We start from the raw sequence: 24,681 nt of genomic DNA on the forward strand, positions 1-24,681 counted from the left end.
TTTCTGAGAATACAATTTTACATGCACCAATGGCCTGCCACAAAAATGTATTTATAAAAAAACGGAATAACCCAGTTTTACTTAATGAGTAAATGCTCATTCAAACATGAGGCCACCTCTGTGGCAAGTCACAGCAGACACTTCTGACACAGGTTAATTTACTGGAGTGAGAAAGATAAAAGAGCATTTGTGGAGGTACAGCTAACCCTCATTGGTAAGTTAGAGCAATTTTAGATCCCTGTTCTAGACTCCATGTTGATTTTTTAAAAATAGCTAGGATTGATCCTGACTTAGAAAATAACATAATAGATGTGCTAGAAGGAATGAAGGAAATGGATTAGAGTAATTGTTAAAAAGAAAATGGACTGAACAATTCTATAAGGTGCATGATCTAACGCACTGTGTCCAGCAGGAGGGACATGGTGGTTCTGGGAAATCTGAAAGGAACAGGGAAGAGAGAATGGGAAAATTCTTCTGGGAGAGTGAAACTGCATGAAATCTCCACATTACTAGCGCTGCCCTCATGTCTCTCGCCGGGGCAGTGATGTCTCAGCATCAGTGTAGCGCCATCCATTAATCGCAATACTGAGGAAGGAGCAGAAGTGTCCACACAGGCTGGGGCCTCACTACTGGGTTGAGCTCCATGCTGGCCGCAAGTGGACAGAAAGCATGCAAGGAGGGCTATTCCCTCGACTTGATAATTCACTCTATGACTCCAGAGAAAACATCATGAAGATTTTGAGGGCCTGGCAACTCCACAACGAATGTTTCTGCAGATCCCTGTGTGATTATCATGGAACTGCAGGTTACCAGTAGGCTGGACCACAAAGCCTTTAGGTTTGTGCTTGTTTTTCTGCTCATTTGAGAGACCCACAAATTCCTGTTTTCTTATGACTCTAGACCTGAATCTTAGAGCAAACTAAGAAGCAAACATTTCTTTTCTGGGAGGCAAAGAGCTAACTGTAGTAGAAATCTTCAGTTTCTGCAAGTGTAGTAACTAGGGTATTTTATTCACCTCACACAATGCAACAGTTTTCTGTATTAGTAGTAATGGCTAAAAACAAATGTTCTGAGATTACCTAAGAGTTTAGCAATAAGCACAAGCCAGTTTTATACATTAGTGGGATCTAGCTTTAAAACTGTTGGATTAGGGAATGTGAGATAGTGACTGATTAATCTCCAAATCTGAATTTTAAATTTGTTGGTGCTGTGAGCAGAACCGGTGCCTTGCTTGTGATCAACGGACTATGGCAAAGGTAATGGGAAGCCCCTCCCTTGATTACGTTATATTGTATAATACTCTGTGTTTTGCTAGCAGACTCACTCTAGGGTGTCCTCCTCCATTTCTGGCTTCAAAGAAGCAAGTGTCCAAGGGTCCTACACAACCACAAGAAGATGAATTCTGCAAACAACCAAAGAGAACTTAGAAGTGGATTCTCTGGGGCTTCCCTGGTGGCACAGTGGTTGGGAGTCCGCCTGCCGATGCAGGGGACGCGGGTTCATGCCCCAGTCCGGGAGGATCCCACATGCCACGGAGCGGCTGGGCCGGTGGGCCGTGGCCGCTGGGCCTGCGCGTCCGGGGCCTGTGCTCTGCAGCGGGAGAGGCCACAACAGTGAGAGGCCCACATACTGCAAAAAAAAAAAAAAAAAAAAAAGAAGTGGATTCTTGGGACTTCCCTGGTGGTGTGGTGGTTAAGAATCTGCCTGCCAATGCAGAGGACATGGGTTTGATCCCTGGTCCGGAAAGATCCCACATGCCGCAGAGCAACTAAGCCTGTGTGCCACAACTACTGAGCCTGCACTCTAGAGCCCGTGAGCCACTACTGAAGCCTGTGCGCCTAGAGCCTGTGCTCTGCAACAAGAGAACCCACCACAATGAGAAGCCTGTGCATCGCAATGAAGAGTAGCCCCCGTTCTCTGCAACTAAAGCCCACGCACAGCAACGAACACCCAACGCAGCCAAAATTAAATTAAAAAAAAAAAAAAAAAAAAAAAAGAAGTGGATTCTTCCCCAGTCAAGCCTCCAGATGATACCCCAGGCCCAGCTGACACCTTGAATGGTAGCCTTACAGTGAGGACCCAGTACAACCATGCCTGGACTCCTGACCCACAGAAACTGTGAGATAATATATGTATGCTGTTTTGTGCTGTTAATTTGTTACTAAAGCAGTGAAAAGAAGATACAGATTTTGGTTCTAGAAATAGGGCACTGCTGTCACAAACACCCAAGTATGTGGGAGTGGTTTGGAAAAATTCTGAGGAGCATAATAGAAGGAAAAGAAAGCTGAAAATGTGTAACTCCCTTGATAATGTAGAATTTTATAAAAATGAATGGGACTTCCCTGGTGGCACAGTGGTTAAGAATCCACCTGCCAATGCAAGGGACACGGGCTTCAGCCCTGGTCCAGGAAGATCTCACATGCCACGGAGCAACTAAGCCCGTGCGCCACAACTACTGAGTCTGCGCTCTAGAGCCTGTGAGCCACAAATACTGAGCCCACATGCCACAACTACTGAAGCTCACATGCCTAGAGCCCATGCTCTGCAACAAGAGAAGCCACCCCAATGAGAAGCCTGCGCACCACAACGAAGAGTAGCCCCTGCTCGCCACAACTAGAGAAAGCCCACGCGTGGCAACGAAGAGCCAATGCAGCCAAAAATAAATAAATTTTTTAAAAAATTGTAAAAAAAAAAAAAAAACCCAAGAAAGAATGAGCCCTCACTGCTGAGGACAGAGAAACCTGAAAACACTAGGTTTGGTAAACACGGCAAACATGGACAGCATGGTGACTATAATTAATAATAGAAATAAATATATAGTATTATATATTTAAAACTTGCTGAGAGTAAACCTTAGAAGTTCTCATCACAAGAAAAAAAACTGTGACTATGTATGGTGACCGTGGTACCCAGCTTTATTGTGGTGATCATTTCAGAATATATACACAATAGCAAATCATTATGTTGTACCGAGAAAATAATATATGTCAATTATACCTCAATAAAAATTTTAGAAAAATAAAAGAGTGAACTCTTTGGACACAAAGTAAGCATATCAGATGCAGGCATATCAATAAAGGGTTAATTTTCATATCAAAAAAGTGTTAATTTTTCTCAACACGTTTCTTTGGATTGGCTTTAAACACAATGAAAATGATGCTTCAGTTCCTAAAATGAATGCTTAGTACTGACAGCAAGTACGAACTGAGAACTCCTTCAGAGATAAATGATAAGACTGACTCCCCTCAGTAAAACTAAGCTCTGTGGTCAAATCTAGTAATTTTCTGAGGAAGAATAAAACATTTTTTTTAGAGATTTTGAGAAGTCCAGAAGTGAGGTAAGAAATGCCAGCGACTGCATTTAGGCGTTAGGTGGGCGGTTGGTAACAGAAAGGCTGATTCTCAGTCCCAGGCATGCGAGCAGCTGGATGTCAATGAGCTGCAGGAACACTCACCGCCCTGCAGACCCAGCTGCTAACCTGCTCGTCTCTGGAGAGGATGTGAGGCAGAGGTGTCTCTCTGGTAATTAAAAACCCCCAGAAACACTGGGATTAGAGCACAGCCTCTCTTCTAACAGAAAAACGAAAACTTTGAAAATGAGATTCTGTGATACTAGTTGTACTTTTCAAGGCCTGCACAGGCAACCAACCATTTATCTACACGTATTTTGTTCCCCATCTGTCTACACTTTTTATCCTGGAAAAAGACAGGCTTTCTCTACCCTGAAGATGAATGAGGCCTTTGATGTCATGCAAATGTTAGCTCTGGGCCAGACACGTACAATCCTGAAAGTAGTACACTTAGAGAATAAGAGGTTTAAATGCATTTACCATTTTTATTTTGCTATGCGGAAACATACATTCACCATGGCTGTGCGATGCGGTTGACAGTGAAATGGAGAATATAACTTTTTGAAGGCTATTTATAACTAAACACTAAATAGTTTTATTACAGTGGAAATTCTGTACAGTTTAAGGCTTGGCTCTGAACTAGACTGCAAATATGGACCAGATTTGGAAATAAAACACTTTTTTTCAAGTAAAAGAAGAAAAATCCATTAAAAAAAGATAAAAGGACGAAGAAATGAAGAAAGAAAACAAAGCAACAGGAGCCCAACGGGTTTTCCCGGAGTGAAATTTCATCATATGGTGAACTAACAAAAATACAGGTCTTCTTTCCAAAATAATGACAATTTACATATTTAGGACTTGTTAGGGAACTTTGGGAGGCTTTCCAGACTGAACGCAGACCAAAGCGGACGACGGGGAAGAGATCACACTGATACGCTAAAGTCAGTACTACTTTCTAACGGTTAAATCAGATGACACAAAGCAGGATTGTGAGCGCTAAATATTTCCAGAGGATTGGAGAGTCGTTACTGCTGACAGGTGAGAGTAATAAACCAGAGGAAACAAGTACAAGATTCAAGTTATTTAATGAATAAACTCGGTTATTGGCACATCTAATCTGGGAAAAACCTGACACACGGGACTAGACAGCTTCTAGCAGTTTAGGGTAATCTTTGTTGATCTGTAAACAAAAGATCTGTCACCTAAGAAACTGCAATTTTGTTTAGACTTTAATAATAATCAGCTATGAAAGGCATGGATTGCTCTATGTGTTACATGAGATCACGGTTTCTATTGTTGGTTATGAACGTGCAGGTGTAGCTGAGAACTCAGACACTGTGTGAAACGTAAAAATGCTGCTTGTTTTGTAATTGTATCGTTGCTTCATGCAATGTCAGTTTAGTGAGCCTGACTCAGATTGCTTTATTATGGGAAGGTCTCTGCCAGCGTCTTTATTAAATGGTCAAGGTCAGTTCTTCTGGATTGAAATTGTCCATGGGCAGATGCAAATCAGTGGGTTAGAAGAGGAAACTCCACATAGACTCTGGGTTTTCTAATGGTTTGCGTGACTGGCTTCAGGTGCAGCCTAGGTTATTCCTGCAGAAGAGAGATTTGATCAGTTACTCGTCTGAAAACACCTGAGAGTTTCCCTCAGATCGAGGTCATGGGAGAAGTATCTTGTATGGTTATGAAATGCTCTTTTTGACAAGATACTGTAAAATACCAGTGTACGCCACTGACAGGCTTTCTCTGAAATAACCACATCGTCACCCAAGTGGCTCAACTCGCTGAAGAGAACCTTCTTTTGGTTTTTTTTTTTTGCTTTCTATCTTCCAAATTACCTTCTTAATTTGAATATAATGAGTGATGTTTATATTTTTTCCCTTTGAGAGAAGCCACTCATCAGTCAACATTAACCAACGTTAGAGAACGTACTTATTTCATTTATACATGTAAAGCATTTAAGAGACTTTTATCACATAACCAAGTGTGCAAGGAGCTGCATTCAGCATTCAAAGCCTTCCAGGGATGCTCAGGGCCCCTCGAGTTCTCGAGGGGCGGGTTAGTATGCATGACAAGTCTGTGCACACACAGAAGATGCTGTCTGCTCATGAGGTCGGCCAAACAGTGGCTGGAAAGGCACGTGCTTTCTGGAGGAAAGCAGGACCACAAGACTGCATTTTTGCTTCCTCCTGAGACACGGTACTACACTCGGGAAAAAAATCATCCCAAAGAATACAGGAAATAGATGACATCCACAATGAGAGTGAGTGCTCTGGTCTCAAATTGTAAAACAAAGCAAAAACAAAAACATAAACAGGCTAGCACCAAACACGGTGGAAGAGAAAGCTTACGACGGGATAACGCAGCCAACAGAAGGAGAACAGGCTATATTTTATTTCCCTAGTATTTGGAACACGCGAATTGCACCTGTCAGAACAAAACCATCTTAGCTCTGATTAGGCTACATGGCAAGTGAAACCAGATCCGACCTTTCAAATGTGGATAATGGGAGGAGCACAGAGCATGCATTAAGAGGGAACATGCGCAGGACCAGGCAAGCGGACTCTGCTTCCTCCTTATCCTCTAACTGGCAGGGGAGGTAAAAAGTCCACAGTATGGAGCCTCCAAATATGAAAGAAAGCAGCAGCCGCAAACCAATTTTCCATCCTCTTGATACCCAGAGCCCTGCAAATGCCAGTGAGAGAAAAAGGAGAGGGAAGAGGCAGGGGGAGGGAGAGAGGGAAGCCCTGGGCCACATGCCAGCCGAGGCCAAGCCTAGAGAACCAGTGCCACCTCTTACCTGGGCTCAATCCTCTCCATCTTCAGGGGTGATCTCTGTCTCTTTATGGACCACTACTTTGGTCACTGACATGTCAGGGTGCTGCTCTTTGGCCTCTTTAATTGCCTGAGCCAGTGCCTATCCCCAGGAAATCACAGAAGGGCAAAGACAAAAAGGAGGCGGGACGTGCAAGATCAGAGCCGGGTGGAGACTCGTGAGCAAGACCTATATACACAAGTTACAAATGGGATACAATGACTGCAAAGGGGGTCATACGCTGCATACTGCAAAGTTAATTCAGAAAACTGTTTAGACTACAGGCTGGACTAGAAGGACAGCTCTGGGAAGAGTACGACCAGCTAGTGTTTCTCTGTCTCCCTGCCGGGGTATCTACCCTCTCTCACACGCTACCTGGTCATGGTCAATGTCCGCGTCTCCCGTGATGACGATTCGCTTCTCGATTCTCGTCTCTGAAATGCCTCCTTTCACAGTCTGAAAGCAACACATAAGCATTATGAATTTACCGTCGCTGTTGACCGGGGGCAACGGCGGAAAATGCCGACACAGCTTTAAGCTGCATCATTCATTCTTTAAGAACTGAAACAGAATCCTATGGCAGTTATTCACAATGGTTCACTTCAGAAGTGAAGCCAGAATAGAGTCCTTCGGGTTTTGGCTGGCTGGTGTTTCCGGAACATCTACCATATGCTATGCACTGGAGTTAAGGGTTATGCAAAGGGCATCAGAATGCATATTCTTAAACGGAACCTGGCATGTGAGGACAGAGGCACCACAAATACAGCAGCCGTGAGAGCTCCAGTGCAGCTGCCTGGCATCCTGGTATTCACCTATCCGCTGGTGCGGCCCAACCCAGAAGCTCTGAACGGATACCTTCCTGTATCCGTTCCCACTCCACTTACTTTGGTGATGTGGGTGGTGGTCGTGGTGCCAGTGGTTTCAGATGTGATCGTCTGTGCGCTCATGAGCACACCTGGCTCCAAATCGGCACCAAGATCAACCTAAGCAAGCAAAGGGGAGACGCCACTTGAATATCGATGTCACCTCTCCAGACGGCTGCTGTCTTGGGTCAGGGCACGGCGATGAGTTAATTCTCTGCACAATCACTGTGCTGCTCCATCAGCATCCGGGAGCCGCCACAGACTAGGGACCGAATCAAACTTGGCCACTGTTAACCCTCATGAAAAAGCTGGGACTTCAGAAATGTGAGCAGGGGCTGGCTGAGCTAGTGTTCTTCCTTATCTATGGCAGGGAGATAGATTTCTGAGCCTCTTTCTACATGTCAAGTTATGTGAAGACCTGCTTAAGTCACCTGCTCTTCCTTGATCGGTAATAAAATTACAATTACTGCACCGTTCTTGACAGAGAGAGTTGGGTCCTCTGAGTCTCACAAATTAAATATCATGTAGTGACACTTAAATGCATGAAGCCATTCAAGGGGTGAAACAGGTGCCAGGGCTCTGGCCTTCACAGACTGTCTTACCTGTGATGATTCATATGTTATGGTTTTTGTTTCTGTGTGAACTACAGGCACTTCCTTGGTGGAAATTTCTAGCTTTACTCCTCCTGGTGAAACACTGCCAAAGCTGACGGTTTCTGTCTTCACAGTAGATGACTATACCAATGGGAAGCAGGCAGAGTGGCTATTAAATTTTGCAAACACATACCTTTGTTTTTTTCCCTCCCCTCTTGGTGGATATATATAAGCACAGGTTGGTATGAAATAAATGTTTACATTTTACGTGGGGGGCAGTTGGGGAATGAGGCACACAACAGATACATGTCAGTCTCCCAGAATTCATATGGAATGTTTCAGGTACAAGAAAATATTTCGAAGGAAATGGAAAAAACCCACTTTTTTACATTCCCTCTCCTCTATCTCATAAACTAATTTTAATAGATTAAAAAATCATAAATTAGCTTTTTATTGAAAAAATTCTTAGACAGAAGGAACAAGTAATAAGACATTGAACCACCACCCCTCACCCCGCCCCCATGTACTTCAGGAATTTCAATAAAAGAGAATAAAGAATAAATTCTAGCACTTGGTGCCTGGGCAAGCCTGGTTTTGGTCCTTCTGGATAAGTACACTGATCAGAAATAAATTTATCCAGTTTTCTAATATCTCGGCAGGCTATGCATCGCCCAGATTTATTGCCAGTTACGGTAATTGCAAAGAGAGTGGAAACCATTTCCTGGAACTTTAGATTGTGAATAATCATTATATATGTTTGCATGGGATCCCAGACCAGCATGGAGACCCCATAATTGCCGTGCAAGAAGGCAACCAGAGGAGAAACAAACTGCTCTTGGAAAAGGAAGAAAATTAAACCTAGCCCTGCCTTTATGCTTAACTAAATTTCAGGGACTTACTTCAGCACTAAAAGTAACATTAACCGCTAGTTACCTCAAAATGAGGTTTTTCTTCCGAAGCTTCAGAAACGTGGATGGCTGCACTCTGCTCCTCCTCTGGCTCTTGGGAAGCAGCTGCCATCTCTCCCTGCTCGAGGACAGTTTTGTCGGCCACCTCCCCTTTTTCCTCCTTCGCTCCCTCAGTCAGAGCAGAGGCCTCCTTCCCTTTCACATCAGATACATCAGCAGATGCTGCCTGGGTCACAGCATCCATGTCATCTCCAGCTGCGTAAGAAGCATCCCCACTTGCATGCGCATTCATCACCTGTCTTTCCTCCACCAATGCCGTTTCCTGCACAACCTTCTGGGTGCTAAGTGGCTGGGGGTGCTGGGTTGTTTCCGTCTCTATTTTGCCAGACTCCATCTTGGTTTCCATTTTCTGCATGGAAAAAAAATTGTGGTGTCAGTGTGACTTTCCACAAAGCAAAGATCAGAAAGCAAAAAAAAAAAAACCAACAAAAGCAGCCACTCACCAGGGTACCTAAAGCCAGTACCAGTGCTTATAACCAGCAACGCTTAGAGAAAATATAAATTAGCTTTCATTCCCCCCACCAGAGTCTTTGATGCCTGCCCTCTGCCTGACACATAGCCTCGAACCTGTGCTGCTTCTTCGGATGTTGCAAAAGAAACGAGAGTGCAGTACAAAACGCAATTAAAAAACCAAAACAAAATGAAAGCATTGGAGCACATGCATATTGGTTTTGGCTGCTTCCTTAGACCTAACAGGTGACATAAAATGCTTTAAGAAGTTAAATGTTGTTAAAACGTCTCAGCACGATTGCTTTCTGAACATCTGAAGTATGTTCTTGTAATGGAACTAAAGACATGTGATGCAAACGTGGGACAGGCACAGAGGGGTGTAAGTGGAGACCCCTCTCAGGTGTTTAAAGCAAAGCCACTTGGATGCAACACACACACACCCCAAAAAGGCACAAAGAAAAGGCAAAGAGGCAGAGACAGAGACACCGAGGATGGAAACAGATGGCCACCTGCACCCAGCTTTGAGAAGTGGAAGTAACCCCTCCTATGAATTCTGTCGGTTTTCTCGCAGACTCTAATAAGCTGAAGATTTCAGAGCCATCCATGAGCTTTTCTCCAGAAGACTGTTTAGTCTGAGTGAACAGAGAAATGGAGAGTCAAGCACAGAGGTCGGGACACAGGAGGGCATGTACTCATTCACAGCTGGTTAGACAGAACTGTAGGCGCGGGACCCAGGGCGAGGGATGGAGGGATCTACAGACAGATTTGGAAACACATAGGGATGGGAAATCAACAGCAAATCGGGGTGAGCAGGGGCTCTGGTTTGGTAAAGCGGAGAGAGTTCCTGGGGTTAGGGCGGTGCTGGGTGAAGCGGATCCTTTCACCCGGCACCGGCACCTCAAGCCCCGGCAGCACCACCCCACCTCGGGGACAAGAGCTGGAAATAAAACGGCAGGTATCTCAATGCTCACGTCAGACCGCGGTAGTGACTTAACCATGAAAACAACAAAAAAGCTTGGGTTGGCGGCTCTCAACATAAGCCAAACAGCAAGAGAAATGGAAAGGCTCGGGGTGGAAGGGCTGCCTTGGCAAACGTCATGCTGGAATCGGAAACGGCGGCCCAAAGGCAGCACCGGTTACCACGACTTGGGACGTGGCCGACTCTGTGACAACGTATTGGGTGGTGGCGACGGTGATGGCCGGTTCCTGGGAGTATCTCCACTGGGACAGGCTCTTCCTGCGGGGACTGAAGGGCCCCACCTTCCAGGTCTCGGCCTCGGCCTCGGGCTCCGCTCTGCCCAGCCGCTCGCCCTCCAGACTGGCATCCCTCCCGGGCACGTGGCTTTTCTCAAGAGCATCATCCTCGGGGCTCTGCAGCCGGGACTCGGCTTCCCTGATGGGGGCCAGCGACTCCGACAGCCTCCGCTTTGGAGTGTGGACCTCAGGCCCCCTCCTGGTCCTGTCCTCGGTGAGGACTCCCAGGACCTCGAACTCTGCCAGGACACGGGGGGTCTTCGTGAGCTCGGCTAGCCCTGGCTCAAGAGGGGAGGGGGACACCACCTTCTCCCCTTCTTTGACTTTTCCTGTCATAGTGACAATTTTTCCAGACACGGTATCGTAGGACTTTCCGAGTGTGTATACTTTCTGTTTGTTCTCTTCCTTCAAGTGCATTTCTCGGGCCAAGTCTTCAAAGCTCTGCACTTCAGTGGCGCTAGATCCTGACGAGTCGGCGGGGATGTCATCGGTTCTAGCGCTCACGGTCACCACCTTGTACGTCACAATCTTTTTCGAATCACCATCAACTACCTCAGTGGGTATTCTGTCTACAATAACCCAGTCCTCTGTGCCCTATATTTGGAATATAAAAGCTAAATTAGAAGTTCTGATGGTATCTCATTTCTAAAATAAGAATCCTTTAAGGCAATCAGGGTGAGAGCTACACTCAGGCCTGGGAGGTGACCGCACCGGGCTGGGGTTATTTTTATTAATTATGGCTACAATCTCTTCCCATCTGAAATTTATTAACTCTAACCTGCAACTTGGAATACGGTCTGCGTGTACACTCGCAATTTCAGATTTCTTGAAATACTTTGGTGGTAAATTTTGCAAAGACTGTATCTGATCTTATGCTAAATGTCTGATCATTTTGTATGTCAAGATTAAACAACATTTTTGAAGCTGTTGTACAAGTTATTTAGCTTTACTTGTGTGGACATAGAAAAGACAGTTTTCCATGTGAAATAGAACACTGTACTTCATATCTGTTGTTCTCACAAAGAACGTGCCAGCATTTCCACAAATTTCTGTGAAAACCATTTTCCATGTTTGTGAATTATACTTCCTTATATGGGAGACGGAATCCACTCTAGCACTTATTATCCAATAAGTATTCAGTGCACCTGTGTTCCAGGCATTGTAATAAACTATTTCCCACTGTTAGGACACTGTCGGAGCCTCTTAGAAACAGGTCACAGTGGTCTGTACATTGTTCCGATTTTATTTACAACCGAAGTTCATCGTCTCAGGAGTTTCTTTGCCAGTTTCCTTAGTGTTAGTTCCAATAAGGCAGAAGAAATGCAAGTTATGAAACTTCTGTATTTGGGGAGCCTACCAGGACGTTAGCAGGTAACTAGTCTAACAGGTTACAGAGGGAAGAGAAACCAAGCCAGGAGCAAGGGAGCACCTTGGTTTACATTTTAAACTTGGACGTTTGCTACTTTCGTATTTATCCTAGCCTGAATCTAGAAACAGGTGGGCCTTAAGAGAAAGGATTACAGATCCATCTATAGGCTGGTGCCGGATTAAACAAAATGAAGCGAAAAATAACCTCTAGGGTGGATGGGACAGTTTTCTGGAAAATGATTTGACGAGAGGTAACCACAGAGCCTCCTTCCTGAATTCTCTTTATCACACTCGGCTAGTGGGAAAACCAATAGAAGTTCAGAACTTTCAAAATCAGTCAAGGTCATCTAAATTAGCATCACTCTATGGGTGAAAGAGGTACTAAAAGGTCCAGTAATATCATTACAAAGTATAATCATAATGCTTCAATGACCACACACAGATATAATCACCTAGGAGCAAAAGCCACAAAGAAATGATAGCTAACGGATAACTAAATTAGTAACAAAATTCCCTACTTCCCTCCCCAGAATCTAAGCAAAAATGATATACCTACCTTAGTGGCAAACAAGGTAAATTTTAAAAAGAAAGGAAAAACTACAGACATTTTAATGACACTGAAATCTGAAGAGCAATTTCCTTCTGGAAAATTCCTTAATGTTTGTTTTTTACCTGAGACTCAAAGAATGGAGAGCTTCCTTGCTGCAAAAATAGAACCTTTTCAGAAATCTCTCTTTCTTCTTTGGTCTGTTTGAATAAAGGGGGTTGGGTTGGAGAAGAGGAAGCAGACAGTTTCCAAAAAGGCAAGTTAGGAAGAGAGTTCTTTTCTTGTGCTACACATATAATACTCATTCATTTTTTTTTTCTGAAGAAGTAAATTAGTGCCTATTAATTTGGAAAATGGTCGGAAGCCATCTCAACATTTAACAATTATTTCCAAAGAGTAACAGATTATGTTTTGAATCTCCGGTGTTTTTAGGATTCAAACATTTCTCATTTCTACAAACACAGAATATGCAAGAGTGGCATAAAGAGCTTTCTGGCATTTCAGTAGTGTTCATATGTCAGTAATCTGCAGTACTGTAAAAGTGAGTATTAAAATGAAAATGTTAAGATTTAAAAAAAATTAAGTGAGGAATAAATTCTCACTTCCATGTCTGACAAATTCTTGATCATATTCCCTACTGAAGTGCCGCCTGATACAGAGAAAGGAAACACACGTGGGTCACTGCATTAGCTACTAATCTCAACAACCCAGTTATGCCCAGATTGATGTCTTTATTCCACAAATAAGCATAAGGTTATAGCTTTATTTGAACTTTTATAACATGGCAAATAATCCTGAAAAGTCAACTTCAGAATATCTTGGTGAAGAATTAAGTATTTGAAGTCATGCTTGTCTTTAACATATAAAATTTAAAAGGACATTACGTATGTTATGTTAGAACAGTTTTTTTCCTTTCATCTTTTTATTGCTTCCTTTAGTATTACACAGGCATAATTCAAGGGGCAATACGTTAGCTACCGAGCCTGTCTCTGTGTACAGCACACGACTGCATAGAATACTGAACAAAAGGATATTTTGGTAAAGTCATCTATAAATAATAATAGAAAAGTTCAAAGTTTCTAGACAAATGGAACTTTGAAAATAAACCCTCTTGTTGATGATAAGCAATATAATTTTATGAGAGGTATTTAAAATTCCTAGGTATGTATCTACAAAGCAATCAGTACTATATTTAATCGTTCGCCTGCAAGAGGTTATAGAGGAGCATCTGGAATGTTATCTGGAATGACCTGCTGACAGATTTTGATAGCATCGTCCTCATATGCTCCTTTTAAATGAGCAACAAATAAGACATTTCAAAGGGGGAAAAAAAATCCCTGTCCTGTCCCATTTTGGAGAAAGATATTGCAAGAGACAAAATGTACCATGTGGAATCATTCAATGTGGATTTATTTTTTAAACTTTCAATCATAGCCTCTTTTATAAACAGAAATAAGAAACAGGAAGTCAAAATTATAGACACTTTTCAGAATACCACGGCTAGGCCTCTAATTATAATCACTGAACTAAATATTTTCCTACAATGAGAGCTTAAAAAAACAACAGCAGTGGTTTTCAGCATATCCTGTTATCTGACATCAACTAATTTTAAAAACGTCTGTGTCTGTAAGTAAAAATGTCCACACTGTCTGCATCCAGAACTGTGCATGTCCCATAGTAACGGAAAAGGGTAACATAAGGGGATAGATGTTATCAGTAAATCCTGTATACTGTCAACCCCAATCCAGTGAGTTCTGCTGAAGTTAAGAGGTACTGATAAAGAAAAGCTGATAATCGAAACATTTACTAGGGGTTAAGACAGAGTCAGATGCACACCCTGACTATTTCATTTAGTTCCTTAAACGTTCATGCCTGTGTCATAATTGGGACACAAGGCCCTACAGTGGCATGCAAAATTCACAGAGGTGTTACTTGCTCAGATGATTAAGGGTCTCTATGGAGCTGGGACTTTCATTTCTGCTCGGGCCAGGGGTTCTCAAATTGGGCTGTGAATTAGAATTATGTGGAGAGCTTTTAAAAAGAGTAATGTGTGGGGTGCACCTCTGACTAATTAAATCAGATTCTGAGGTAGAACCCAGGCATCGGTATTTTAAAAATCTTGTAGGTGACTGTAATACGCGGCTACAGTCGCACCCCAGGGTCTGAATGGAAAGTCACAGAAGTCAGATTCGCAGAATGGAGATAATTCTCTCTATCCATGAATAGATGATCCACAGTGAATGTGTATTTTGCCCAATTTAAGGCCCATCCAAGACCTGAATAGCAAAAGTAAAGCTGGACAAGAAAGCAGAAAAATGCATAAAGAGAGTGGATTCTAGTTACTTATGGCAGTTGTGTTCTATAAAGTTGCTGTGAACACTGAATTACTGAGTACTGAACCACAGCTCCTAGGGGAAAGACAGGGTCAGGTTCCTGGGAGCTTCTGGTCATGAAATTTTTGTCAACTGATCAATGCATAACCTTGTTTTATGTGTGTTTCTGTTTAAAGACCCCTTATTTAATATCTATTATTGATCCATTAACATCAAACTCACAGCCAGCAGCACTATAACTTATCCTGAACAAAGCGTATCTGACACACATATTTTCCTATAAGGCACATCTCAGCCTTCTTGTACTTGGGAACACTAGACAGCACTTCAGCACTATGCCTGGAGATCGTTTTAAATAGCAAAATCACCAACAAAAAACACAAAAAAGCAAAAATGTGGCACTAAACAGGCTGTTGCCTGTTCACCTTACCTGGGAAGGTGTGCCTTGAGCAATTTTTTTTTTTTAGGCCGTGACAGTGAGAGTCCCGTGCACCACGATTTAGAGTGGCCCCCGCTTGCCACAATTAGAGAAAGCCCTCGCACAGAAATGAAGACGCAACACAGCAAAAATAAATAAATTAATTAATAAACTCCTACCCCCAACATCTTCTTTAAAAAAAAAAAAAAATCAGGAGTCATCACATTTTTTTCAAAACAACATTGTATCACTGAGATTCCCCAAAAAATCCAACTAAGTGTGGCGTCACTGAATCAGTTCCTTTACCCTTCTGACACAAGCAATATTACTTTGAGAAGTCACTTTAAAAAATTAAGTTACATATTTTCTTTTAGAAATAATTGGACCTCTTTCTAAACTGGCCAATTATTGTTTAATTAATTTAAAGTGGGTCATATTAAATAAAAGGATAACATCAAATGAGTAATTTACTTAGAAAAACACCTCCCCTCTAAAATGAAAATCTTTTGTTTAGGTGTTTTTAAACAAACATGCTTTGTGTATGCCTAGCTGGCTGGGAGGATAAAATTATCTTTTGTGCTTTTCACAAAACCAATAACAAAAGCCAATATTAAGTTTTAATATAGAAATGAACAAGAATTTGGAGCATAAGAACTTGCCGGGCTGTTTCCAGGGCCCTCAAATGGAGGATAAACTGGGTGTCACCAAGAGCTCCGGGAGAAGGGTCAGATGGGAGCCCCAAGGCGAGGGAAGCGCGCATAGCCCTGACCTCCCAGAAGGGACCTCTCTTCCTCTGGGACCTGAAGCTCCTTGGAGCTGCTTTTTCAGAGCCCCTCTGATAACCAGGGTTATTAGCCAGCCTTGTTTTTAAGAAGCTCTTCTTTACATCTAGCAAGTCTCCCAATAATTTCCTCCCTTGCCGGTGGCAGTGGAGTCCTAAGGTACAGCTTCTGCTCACCACTCAGCAGACACTTGAAAGCAGTTACTAAGCCAGCTGCTGGTCTCCAGTCTACGTAACCAAACCACTTTGTGCTTCTGCAGAGGACATCTTTCCTCCATCCTTTAATCCTTTTAAAACAATCCTTTCTTAGGTCTACTGCAGTCTCTCTGCACCGACAGGGATAAGGCATCCACATCGAGGGTAAGTTCAGCGTATTCAAAGCATCACCTCTTAAGTTATTAACATTCTTTGGGGTCATCACCGTTATTCTCTAAGAATCAGAGCATTTAATAAGTGAAAACAATTTCTTTTACTAGTCTAATGACCTAGACTTCGACAGTCCCTTGTTTATTATCACCACCTTTAAACTTCTCCAAGCAACTACCCGAACTTCCATTCAAAGGGCTGCTACCTCGCGTGTCCCTGAGTGACAGCAGGGGAGGAGAGGCCTGACTTTTTCAGTGGCTATTTATTTTGTGTTTTTGTAACGTAATCCAGTATCTGCCATCTTCAGAGCCAGCACGTCCTTCCTTATTTCCAGCCCTCGTAGAAATAGGGTAAACCAAACTTGACCAGTTACAATAAAACTTATCTGCCCATAACTCATAAGTGGCAGTCTTACCAATGCAGGAACTACAATATTTAAATCAATCAGGAAAATCTGAAATTTTTGTGTCTTGAAACTCAAACACTCTGAATGCAACCGATGTTTAACGGTACAGGAATACTTTGGTCACAGGACTTTTCATTCATTCTGCATAAAAAGGCCCTTTACAAAGTAATTCAAATGGTGATATACCTTGTCATTTTTTTTTTAAGTGGGATTGGAACTGTCATGAACATCATGATTGTGGTCACTTTAGATAAACAGCTTTCAAGGGAAGAAAGAAGTTAATATTATACTAGAAAGATGCCATTTTAAAAACTACTTCTTTTGAAAGACAGATAAAGTAAGATGATATGTAACAGCTGACAGTAAGATTAGTACCACTGCCACTGTGGGTCCCACACAATGGGAGCCTTGAAGTAACACCAGCTGAATCCACTATCTTACTGTACATTTAAAGAGCGATTTCCTACATGGAAGACTTACTCAAAAAGACATTCTGGCCTTTACTTTCCCTATTAAAAACCAAATAAAAACTGATTATAAGTCATAATATAATATATATGTTTATATATATAAATCAGTTAAAATAAACAATTTTTAAAAATATATGTATATGCTATAAATAAAAATGAAATAAAAAACTGAGTATACCCGTAAAAACCTGGTGTAGTAGTCCCAGAGTAAAGTATGCCCTGAAATGTTATCAACTTCAGAACACTGTTTAGTCAAACATTAGACAATCTCAATAGGCATGCTCATCTTGCAACTGATGAGAAACAGTCATGAATTTTCAAGGCATTTCTTAAAGTAGCGGAAGTACATTCAGAAAAACTGTTGGTTCATTAATACAGTAGGTCAATGTCTCCCAGCTGTGAATCTAGAATAAGCAGATCTGAACCAGAGTTTCCTTGTTCGTTCCAAAGCACCACGGGATGCGATTACTCACTCCTTGGCTATAACATTGTACTGGCTATACACAGACAAGGGGTGAGATTCTCTACTCAGAATCCTGCCACATCCTTTCCCTGCAGACCCTGCAGAGGAGCGAGGCTAGTGGACAGAAGACAAGTGCAACCCAAAGCCTGAATACCGACCTCTTCAGGTACCAGCGGCTCGATCATGGGTGCCTCGTCCTGCCGGGCGGCTAGTCGCACGGGGGAGGTGGAAAGCCTCTTTTCCCATTCGTTCGTGATGGCAGTGTCTGTGGAGGTTTCTAAAAAGGTTCTTTTCAGCTCACTAATATTGGTCTGATGTTTCATCAGGTCATCTTGGGTTTTATCTAGCTCCTATATTCAGAACATAAAGAATCCAACAGTCAACGTTTTACGTTTGTTTTCCTTTCTGCGTGCTCTCTCTCGTCTTAAAAGTTAGGTCATTATCTCATTAGTAGTCAAAATAAAAGAATTCTGATCAGGGCTCATGACACTACCACAAACACTCTGGTGAAAATGTGATATTTCCGAAGGAAAACAAAATCTAGTTCACGCAAGCATAAAAATCAAAAGTTTCAAAGGTCGACTGTTAACAGTGTAATTCACATGTAACCAGAGAATTAAAATAAATACACACGGAGGAAAGGGGATCTACGTCTAGGAGAGAGGAAGGAATCAGAGGAAGCTGAGAAGTCAACCGCACGTATTCACAGGTGAGGACACACCCTTCATGCATCATGGTACGAGCCCACAGGTTAAGCCACTAAAGGAAAACCAACACACACAAGCATGCACTGGTATATACCAATACCAACCTCTAACATAAGATTACTATGTTTGACATACACATTTTCACCCTTTATTCGCTTAATCAGACTATTCTGAAAAAAGTGGAGAAGAAAGGAAGGTAAGGGACATGATAGTCACAGGAACAAGTGTCATCCTCCACACTGCACCAGCACACAGTCACCACCACAGAGCATGCTGCAAGATCTGGACACCACAGACAATGACTTATCACACGCTGGTTTCTGCTTTTGTGTTTGGTTTTGAATTTTCTACCTGTGCCTTGAGCTCTGCATCTTCCTCCTGGTCCGACTGCCAGCATCAAGAGAGAGTGGGAAATAAAGTCTTACCATGCCATCGACTCTAAGATGGAAGGATGGGTCTACATAAGCCAGCTACACGGGGGCGCTAGTTTGCTCTTATGTGAGAAGACATTTCTTTCTTATACATAAACCACAACGTTCTCACACACAAATTGTGAAGCTTAATAAGAAGACAGGAGCAAAAGATTCCTTGCCTCTTGGGTGTTTGACATTTTAACCCGGACACTTCCAAGCACGATGAGCCCACACGTGTGCTTGGGAGGACTTGGGAGGACAGCTAGGACTTGGCGGTCTGTCCTTAAAAGACGTTAGCAACAGTTCAGGAAGTGGGGGAAGCCGACATCGAAATTAAAATTCACAGAAACGGCTATGAATACCCAATGATGAGAGCTCCCTTGGAGTGTAGGAGTCCTCACAATAATCCTATGAGGTTAGCTATTATGATCCCCAGTTTGTAGACCAGAGAACTGAGGCACAAAGAACTTAACACAGAGGCTGGAGAACTGAGGCACAAAGAACTTAACACAGAGGTTCCCACATTAAAAAATTTCTTGGATCTTTGAATTTCTTGAACCCACCTACTTAAAAACAAATTTGGGAGAGGAGAGGGCTGATACGGATGGGGTAAGTGAGGAAATTAAATAGACTACCATCAACTACAAAAATCAACTATAAGACGTGGTCCAGAGTGAAATTATGGGTGACAAGTGGGTGATGCCAGAGCACATGGCCTTCAGCAAATGGATCACTTTGTCTGGGTCTCAATGGGGACCAGACTCTCTAACCTACACACCCCACCCTGCACTGCTGTTACACTGGCTCTGGAAAAAAGAGAAGGGGGAGCGTTTATAAGAAGCGTTAGAGGGCTGGAGGCATGCTGATTCTACAGAGGTGGTGGGTTCATAGCTCTTCATTTTATTTTTAAGCTTCATAACCTACCTATGTTATACGTCTTCGTTTGCATGCTTAAAATGTTGTATAACAAAGTTTAAAACTGCTAGAGAAATTTATAGTATTTTATTTTCTCATAGCTGAGTCATTTGTTTTTAACATCTTTATTGGAGTATAACTGCTTTACAATGCTGTGTTAGCTTCTGCTGTACAACAAAGTGAATCAGCTATATGTGTACATATATACCCTCCCTCTTGAGCCTCCCTCTCCCGCCCCCGCCCCATCCCATCCCTCTAGGTCGTCACAGAGCACAAAGCACAAAGCTGACCTCCCTGTGCTATGCAGCAGCTTCCCATTAGCTACCTATTTTACACATGGTAGTGTATATATGTTAATGCTACTCCCTCCAATACCGTATATTAACGCATACGGATGGAATCTAGAAAAATGGTACTGATGAACCTAGTGGCAGGGCAGGAATAGAGACGTAGAGAATGGACTTGTGGACACGGGGAGGGGGAGGGGAGGAGAGGCTGGGACGAATTAAGAGAAATTTAAAGTAGTAGTATTAAAATATTTTTCATTTACAGCATACCTTAGGATTACAATGAAATTTACTGAAAGTATCAGTGGTTACATATAACTAATTCTTACAAAATTAAGATGCAATTGTTATATTTGGTATAGAAAATGATTACCCTGTAATCAGTTTACATGTGACTGCTTAAAAGAACCAGTATGATAGTTTTACAGTATTATCTCTAAATTAAAAAATGATGACTTCCAAACTTTGAACTGAACTCTGGCATTTCCAAAGGACGAAACAATTAAACTCCATTTTGAAATGTTTTTCTGAACATAGTTTCAATGAAGTGATGTGTAGATACTACCTATAACATTTTTAGTTCTTCTTAAATACCCAACTAGAAAATATTGTTATGACTGGATAATGGAAAAAACAACCTAATGTTAAACACTATCACAAAGTAAAAAAAAAAATTCTGTTATTAGCACTTTAGGAAATGAACATCTTGACTTCCATTGCTATACATAAATATTGTTTTTACAGAAATTTTAATTAGTTACTGGTAGAGAAGATTTAGAAAACGTAAGCCATACACATATTTAATGAACCCTAAAGAATTAACAAAGGATAAATAAGAGCATAGTATCACTGGTCAATGTGATAATTTTTTTTCCAATAAAGTACTGACAGTAATTTGTTCATTTTCTTTTCCTTGGAAAATTCATTTCTTTTGGGTGACCCAGACTACATCCAGGCTATGAAAAATGAGTTAAGAGAAGTAGTATAATTTTAACAAGCATTTTGACCATTTGGGATTTTAAAGTATATCTGTATCTAGTCAATAAGCTAATTACATAAATTGTACCACCCACCCCCAATTATGGCTATCATGTGTAAACATTTGGGATAAGGGAATACATTTAAAAAAATATACACACTACTGCATATAAAATAGATAACTAATAAGGACCTACTGTATAGCACAGGGAACTCTACTCAATACTCTGTAATGACCTATATGGGAAAAGAATCTAAAAAAGAGTGGATATATGTGTATGTATAACTGGTTCACTTTGCTGCACACCTGAAACTAACACAACATTGTAAATCAACTCTACTCCAATAAAAATTTTTTAAAAAGTATCACCAATTTAGCCAAGGGTTCTCAAAAAGTGACCCTGAAATGGATAGAGTCACCTGGGAACTTGTTAGAAATGCAAATTCTCCAGTCCTACCCCAGACCTTCTTCTGAATGTGAAACAGGAGGATGGGAACCTCCAGATGACTCTGATGCAGGCCGGAGTTTGAGAACCACTGGTCTAGGCAGCAGAATATATTTAACTCCTACTGTTAAAAGCAGAATTTCTCTCCACCCTAAAAGGCAACATGCAAAGTTCCTAAAGGCAGAACCAGCATTTTTGTTAGGCAACGGGCGGCACCCACAGCGACTGTACCAACCTCAGTGGCGGTGGTTTCCCCATCAGCCGCGGTGTCCGTGCGCTCACTGTCGGTCTGTGGATCACAGAGGTGATCAGGTTCCAGGAGGAAGGCAGGAAGAGAAAACAAACCATCTCGTCAAGCGGGCAAGCCTGGGGCCTACAGTTCAGTCCCTTTTTCTGTGATCTGTATCGCACTACCTTCCCAACAAGAATGCAGGTTCTAACAAAAGCCAAAGAAAGGCCAGAGCTAGGTTCCATCAGCAGAGACACTCAGAGGAAGACCAGAGGCACACGGCCTGCGTAACCACAGGACGTGTATTAGCCAAGCTGACATGTCTGCTGCCATGTCATTCTTTCCCCCATTTTTAACTGAAACCCCTAGAAAGAGCTCCTAGAAATGTTTAATGCAAATAAAATTGCTGTTCATATATTTTTAAAAAAATTCTAGGAATAGGTCACATTTGAAAAGTAACTTAACATGTCAATTTAAATAAAAAACTACTATTAACAGTCACTGGACTTTCAGCCCCTCATTTACACCATTTTGGTAATTTACATCCATCTGAGACCATCAGGCTGTCTGCATTACCTTTTAATTATAAAAAGCACATGCCAGTGACTCACAGGCATATGTTTTATGTATGAAAAATGTAACTCAATTCTCAAGTAGGATTGCTAACTAGATATTTTTTAAGACTATATGTTGTTTATTTCGTCCCACCCTCCAATAGAAAGAGGTATAGAGAAGTATGTAATTAAATATCTCGTTCCAAAATAAACATTCAAATGAAGCAAATAATAGTAATGAAAAATAAGGAGAGAAGGAGGGAGAGAGACATCTACTTGGACACAAATAAAACAAAGCACAGCATTTGACAGAGCCTAGGTTTTCAAGGGAGAATTACAATAGTAATTTCAAGACTGATTTTTAATCTGTTTTTATAGTGGTTTATGATTTACAACAAAAACTCTTTTTTTTTCTGGAGGAGAGATGAGCCACAGCCATTGAAATTGGGACATCTCAACGTCCTATATAATATTACCTGACTTTCCCTTCTCAACTCTCAAACTAGTCATTATTCAAAGTCCTTTGAGCAAAGTTGTGCGATTAGTAATTTGTCAACAAAAATCCATACTGGGGGCTCTAAGGTTGTGAATCTGTCTCTTAAAATAATCTCTCATTGCAAAGACCATGGATTACCAGCGGGAGGGCTGAGACAGTGCTCTTTATGTCTACATGACTCTGGCTGGGTTGAATTCTTGATCCTCTCCCAAACTTTCCTTTTCTATATTCCTAAAAGAAAAGGAGTTGGAACTCATGCTTGGCCTGTGCCCCTGAGGTCTCCATCCTGGCAGACCTGTGCCTAAGAGGGAAATCCTTTTCAGCAGGTTGGTAAAGAAAGCATGCTGAGAGCTTTCATGACCCGACCACCTTGGCAACACCTGGAAGGGGGTGGCTATTAATTTTCTTATCAGGGTGATCACTGCTAGGGCATTAGCATGGCTTCACCAACTGACAGTCTAGGGCAAGGCCAGTTTGATTTAGGAAGAGAAGCAGGTCACTGTTCAAGGGTATGGGATAACCCGAGGAAACCTCAGGCTTTCAAGAACCAATAAGAACGACTTGGGCTCAGTGCGCTGACTAGTTGTGTCAAAGGCCTCGAAAGTTCTTGAAAGTTTTTCTCCTCCTACTTTGATTATTTCCCTTATGGCTTTAGAATTCACTTCAGCAGCTTTCCAGGCATCTTGGCACTGGAATTACCGCCATGGTCAAGAGTGAGGGGGTCTCAGGACAGACTGACATCAGCTCAAATCCTTGCTATTTATTTAACTCTGTGGCACAGGGGGCAGGTTTCATATTTTAATCCCAATTTCCTTCTTGGAAAATGGGGAAAACCATAGCCCTAACTGTATCAGGTAACAGATACTAAGTCTTTATGTGATGCCTGACACATACACACAGCTAAAAATGCCTATAAAAATCATAAATATTGATAGCAAAACAGTATTTCCTAAGTATTGTTATTATTTTTCCTAGCTATACACAAATAAATCGCAGCTTAGGCCATATCTAAACCCCCTCAATCCCCTACTCAGCACCTAGTCAGTCAGTCATTCAACAAACATAGTGCCTGATCAATATACAGTTAATGACTGAAGTCTTAAAGGCTGAATAAAGCAGCTTTTACAGCAACTTTTATTTATATAATATCCTATGTCTAAGAAAAACTGCAAAATGTATGGCATGCCATGGACTATCATATAATGTGTTTACACCCTCTAAAATGTTAAATCAAGTGATCAATCTTTTCCTCTAGACGTCATCCACCTCCTTTCTTGGTATTATCAAAAAATTCTTCACAAGTTGACACATAATTACGGTGAGCTAAATTCATCTTACGTCTCTGGACAGATGTAGATGATTTAGCATTCGGCCCCTCCTTATCTGACCAAAATTCTAGAAGGACAAATGAAAAAAAAAAAAAGCTAACAGCTCTGTAGTTCGAAATGATTACAGCTCTCTGCACTGGGTTTCATTCTTGAGAAGGGCTGGGACTAATTAAGCCACTACCACACGTGACAGATGTAAGCAGTGATGATAAAATATTTAAAAAGAATTAGAGTCATTAGTGATTTTGCAAAACCAGAGTGACGGAGCTGAACCGTATGTTACAGAGTCACCCGGTTTAGCTGCCAAAGCGCTTGAGGCCCAGGGACTAAAACAGGCCGTGTCAACAAATGGCGCGTGTTGTTTTTTTTTTTTTTTTACCTGAATGACCTACATCTGAGTTCTCTAGCTCAGCTTGAACCAGAGCTCACAGCTCTTAACACTTGGGGTTGAGACGACATTGAACAGATGGCCAAATACAAAGTCATGTGGCAGGAGAGCCGTCATGGGTGACCGAGGCTGGAGCAGAGGACAAGAAAGGCCGCTTCGGCCAGAGCTGGTTCACGGTCTCAGAGGAGGGTTTACGTGTGGGGAACACCAGCCACGCGGCCTCCAGCTTGCGAGGAGTAACTGCTGTGATTTGTTTTGCTGATGTAATGCAGACATGCCCAAGTTGAACATTAATTTTCATGCACTGATTACAACAAGATGTACACCCTGGATTAGGCACAAGATCTGTGTGGTTTGCTACATAAAAGTTCAGTTATTTAAAATGCAGAAAAACATAAAATGGCGATCTTTTCGCCTTCTGTTAGCTTGATGCCTAGCTCCACTGCTAAAGGAACAAAGATGAGCAGGTTGGAAACCAGCTAATATTATAAAC

General features: G+C 41.9%; 1 protein-coding gene across 17 annotated transcripts in view; it reads right to left on the reverse strand.

Annotated features, from left to right (window-relative positions):
• Positions 1-2,891: 2,891 nt before the first annotated feature.
• The window catches only part of EPB41L3 (erythrocyte membrane protein band 4.1 like 3), a 212,365-nt gene continuing 190,575 nt past the window's right edge, over positions 2,892-24,681 (reverse strand). For 7 of the 17 annotated variants that reach the window (XM_079943281.1, XM_079943282.1, XM_079943268.1 and 4 more), the window contains 9 exons: positions 21,429-21,482; positions 17,606-17,797; positions 9,551-9,673; positions 8,557-8,940; positions 7,633-7,764; positions 7,052-7,150; positions 6,543-6,623; positions 6,153-6,269; positions 2,896-4,945 (listed from right to left, as the gene is read on the reverse strand). In XM_079943281.1, coding sequence (XP_079799407.1) covers positions 6,159-6,269; positions 6,543-6,623; positions 7,052-7,150; positions 7,633-7,764; positions 8,557-8,940; positions 9,551-9,673; positions 17,606-17,797; positions 21,429-21,482 — 1,176 coding nt within the window. In that variant the 3' untranslated portion in view covers positions 2,896-4,945; positions 6,153-6,158. Of the gene's footprint in view, positions 4,946-6,152; positions 6,270-6,542; positions 6,624-7,051; positions 7,151-7,632; positions 7,765-8,556; positions 8,941-9,550; positions 9,674-17,605; positions 17,798-18,505; positions 18,542-21,428; positions 21,483-24,681 lie in introns of all 17 variants that reach the window. The other 10 variants (XM_079943276.1, XM_079943278.1, XM_079943269.1 and 7 more) reach the window with 10 other exon arrangements.

Source organism: Stenella coeruleoalba (genome assembly GCF_951394435.1).
Source record: "Stenella coeruleoalba genome assembly, chromosome: 14".
Lineage (NCBI taxonomy): Eukaryota > Metazoa > Chordata > Mammalia > Artiodactyla > Delphinidae > Stenella > Stenella coeruleoalba.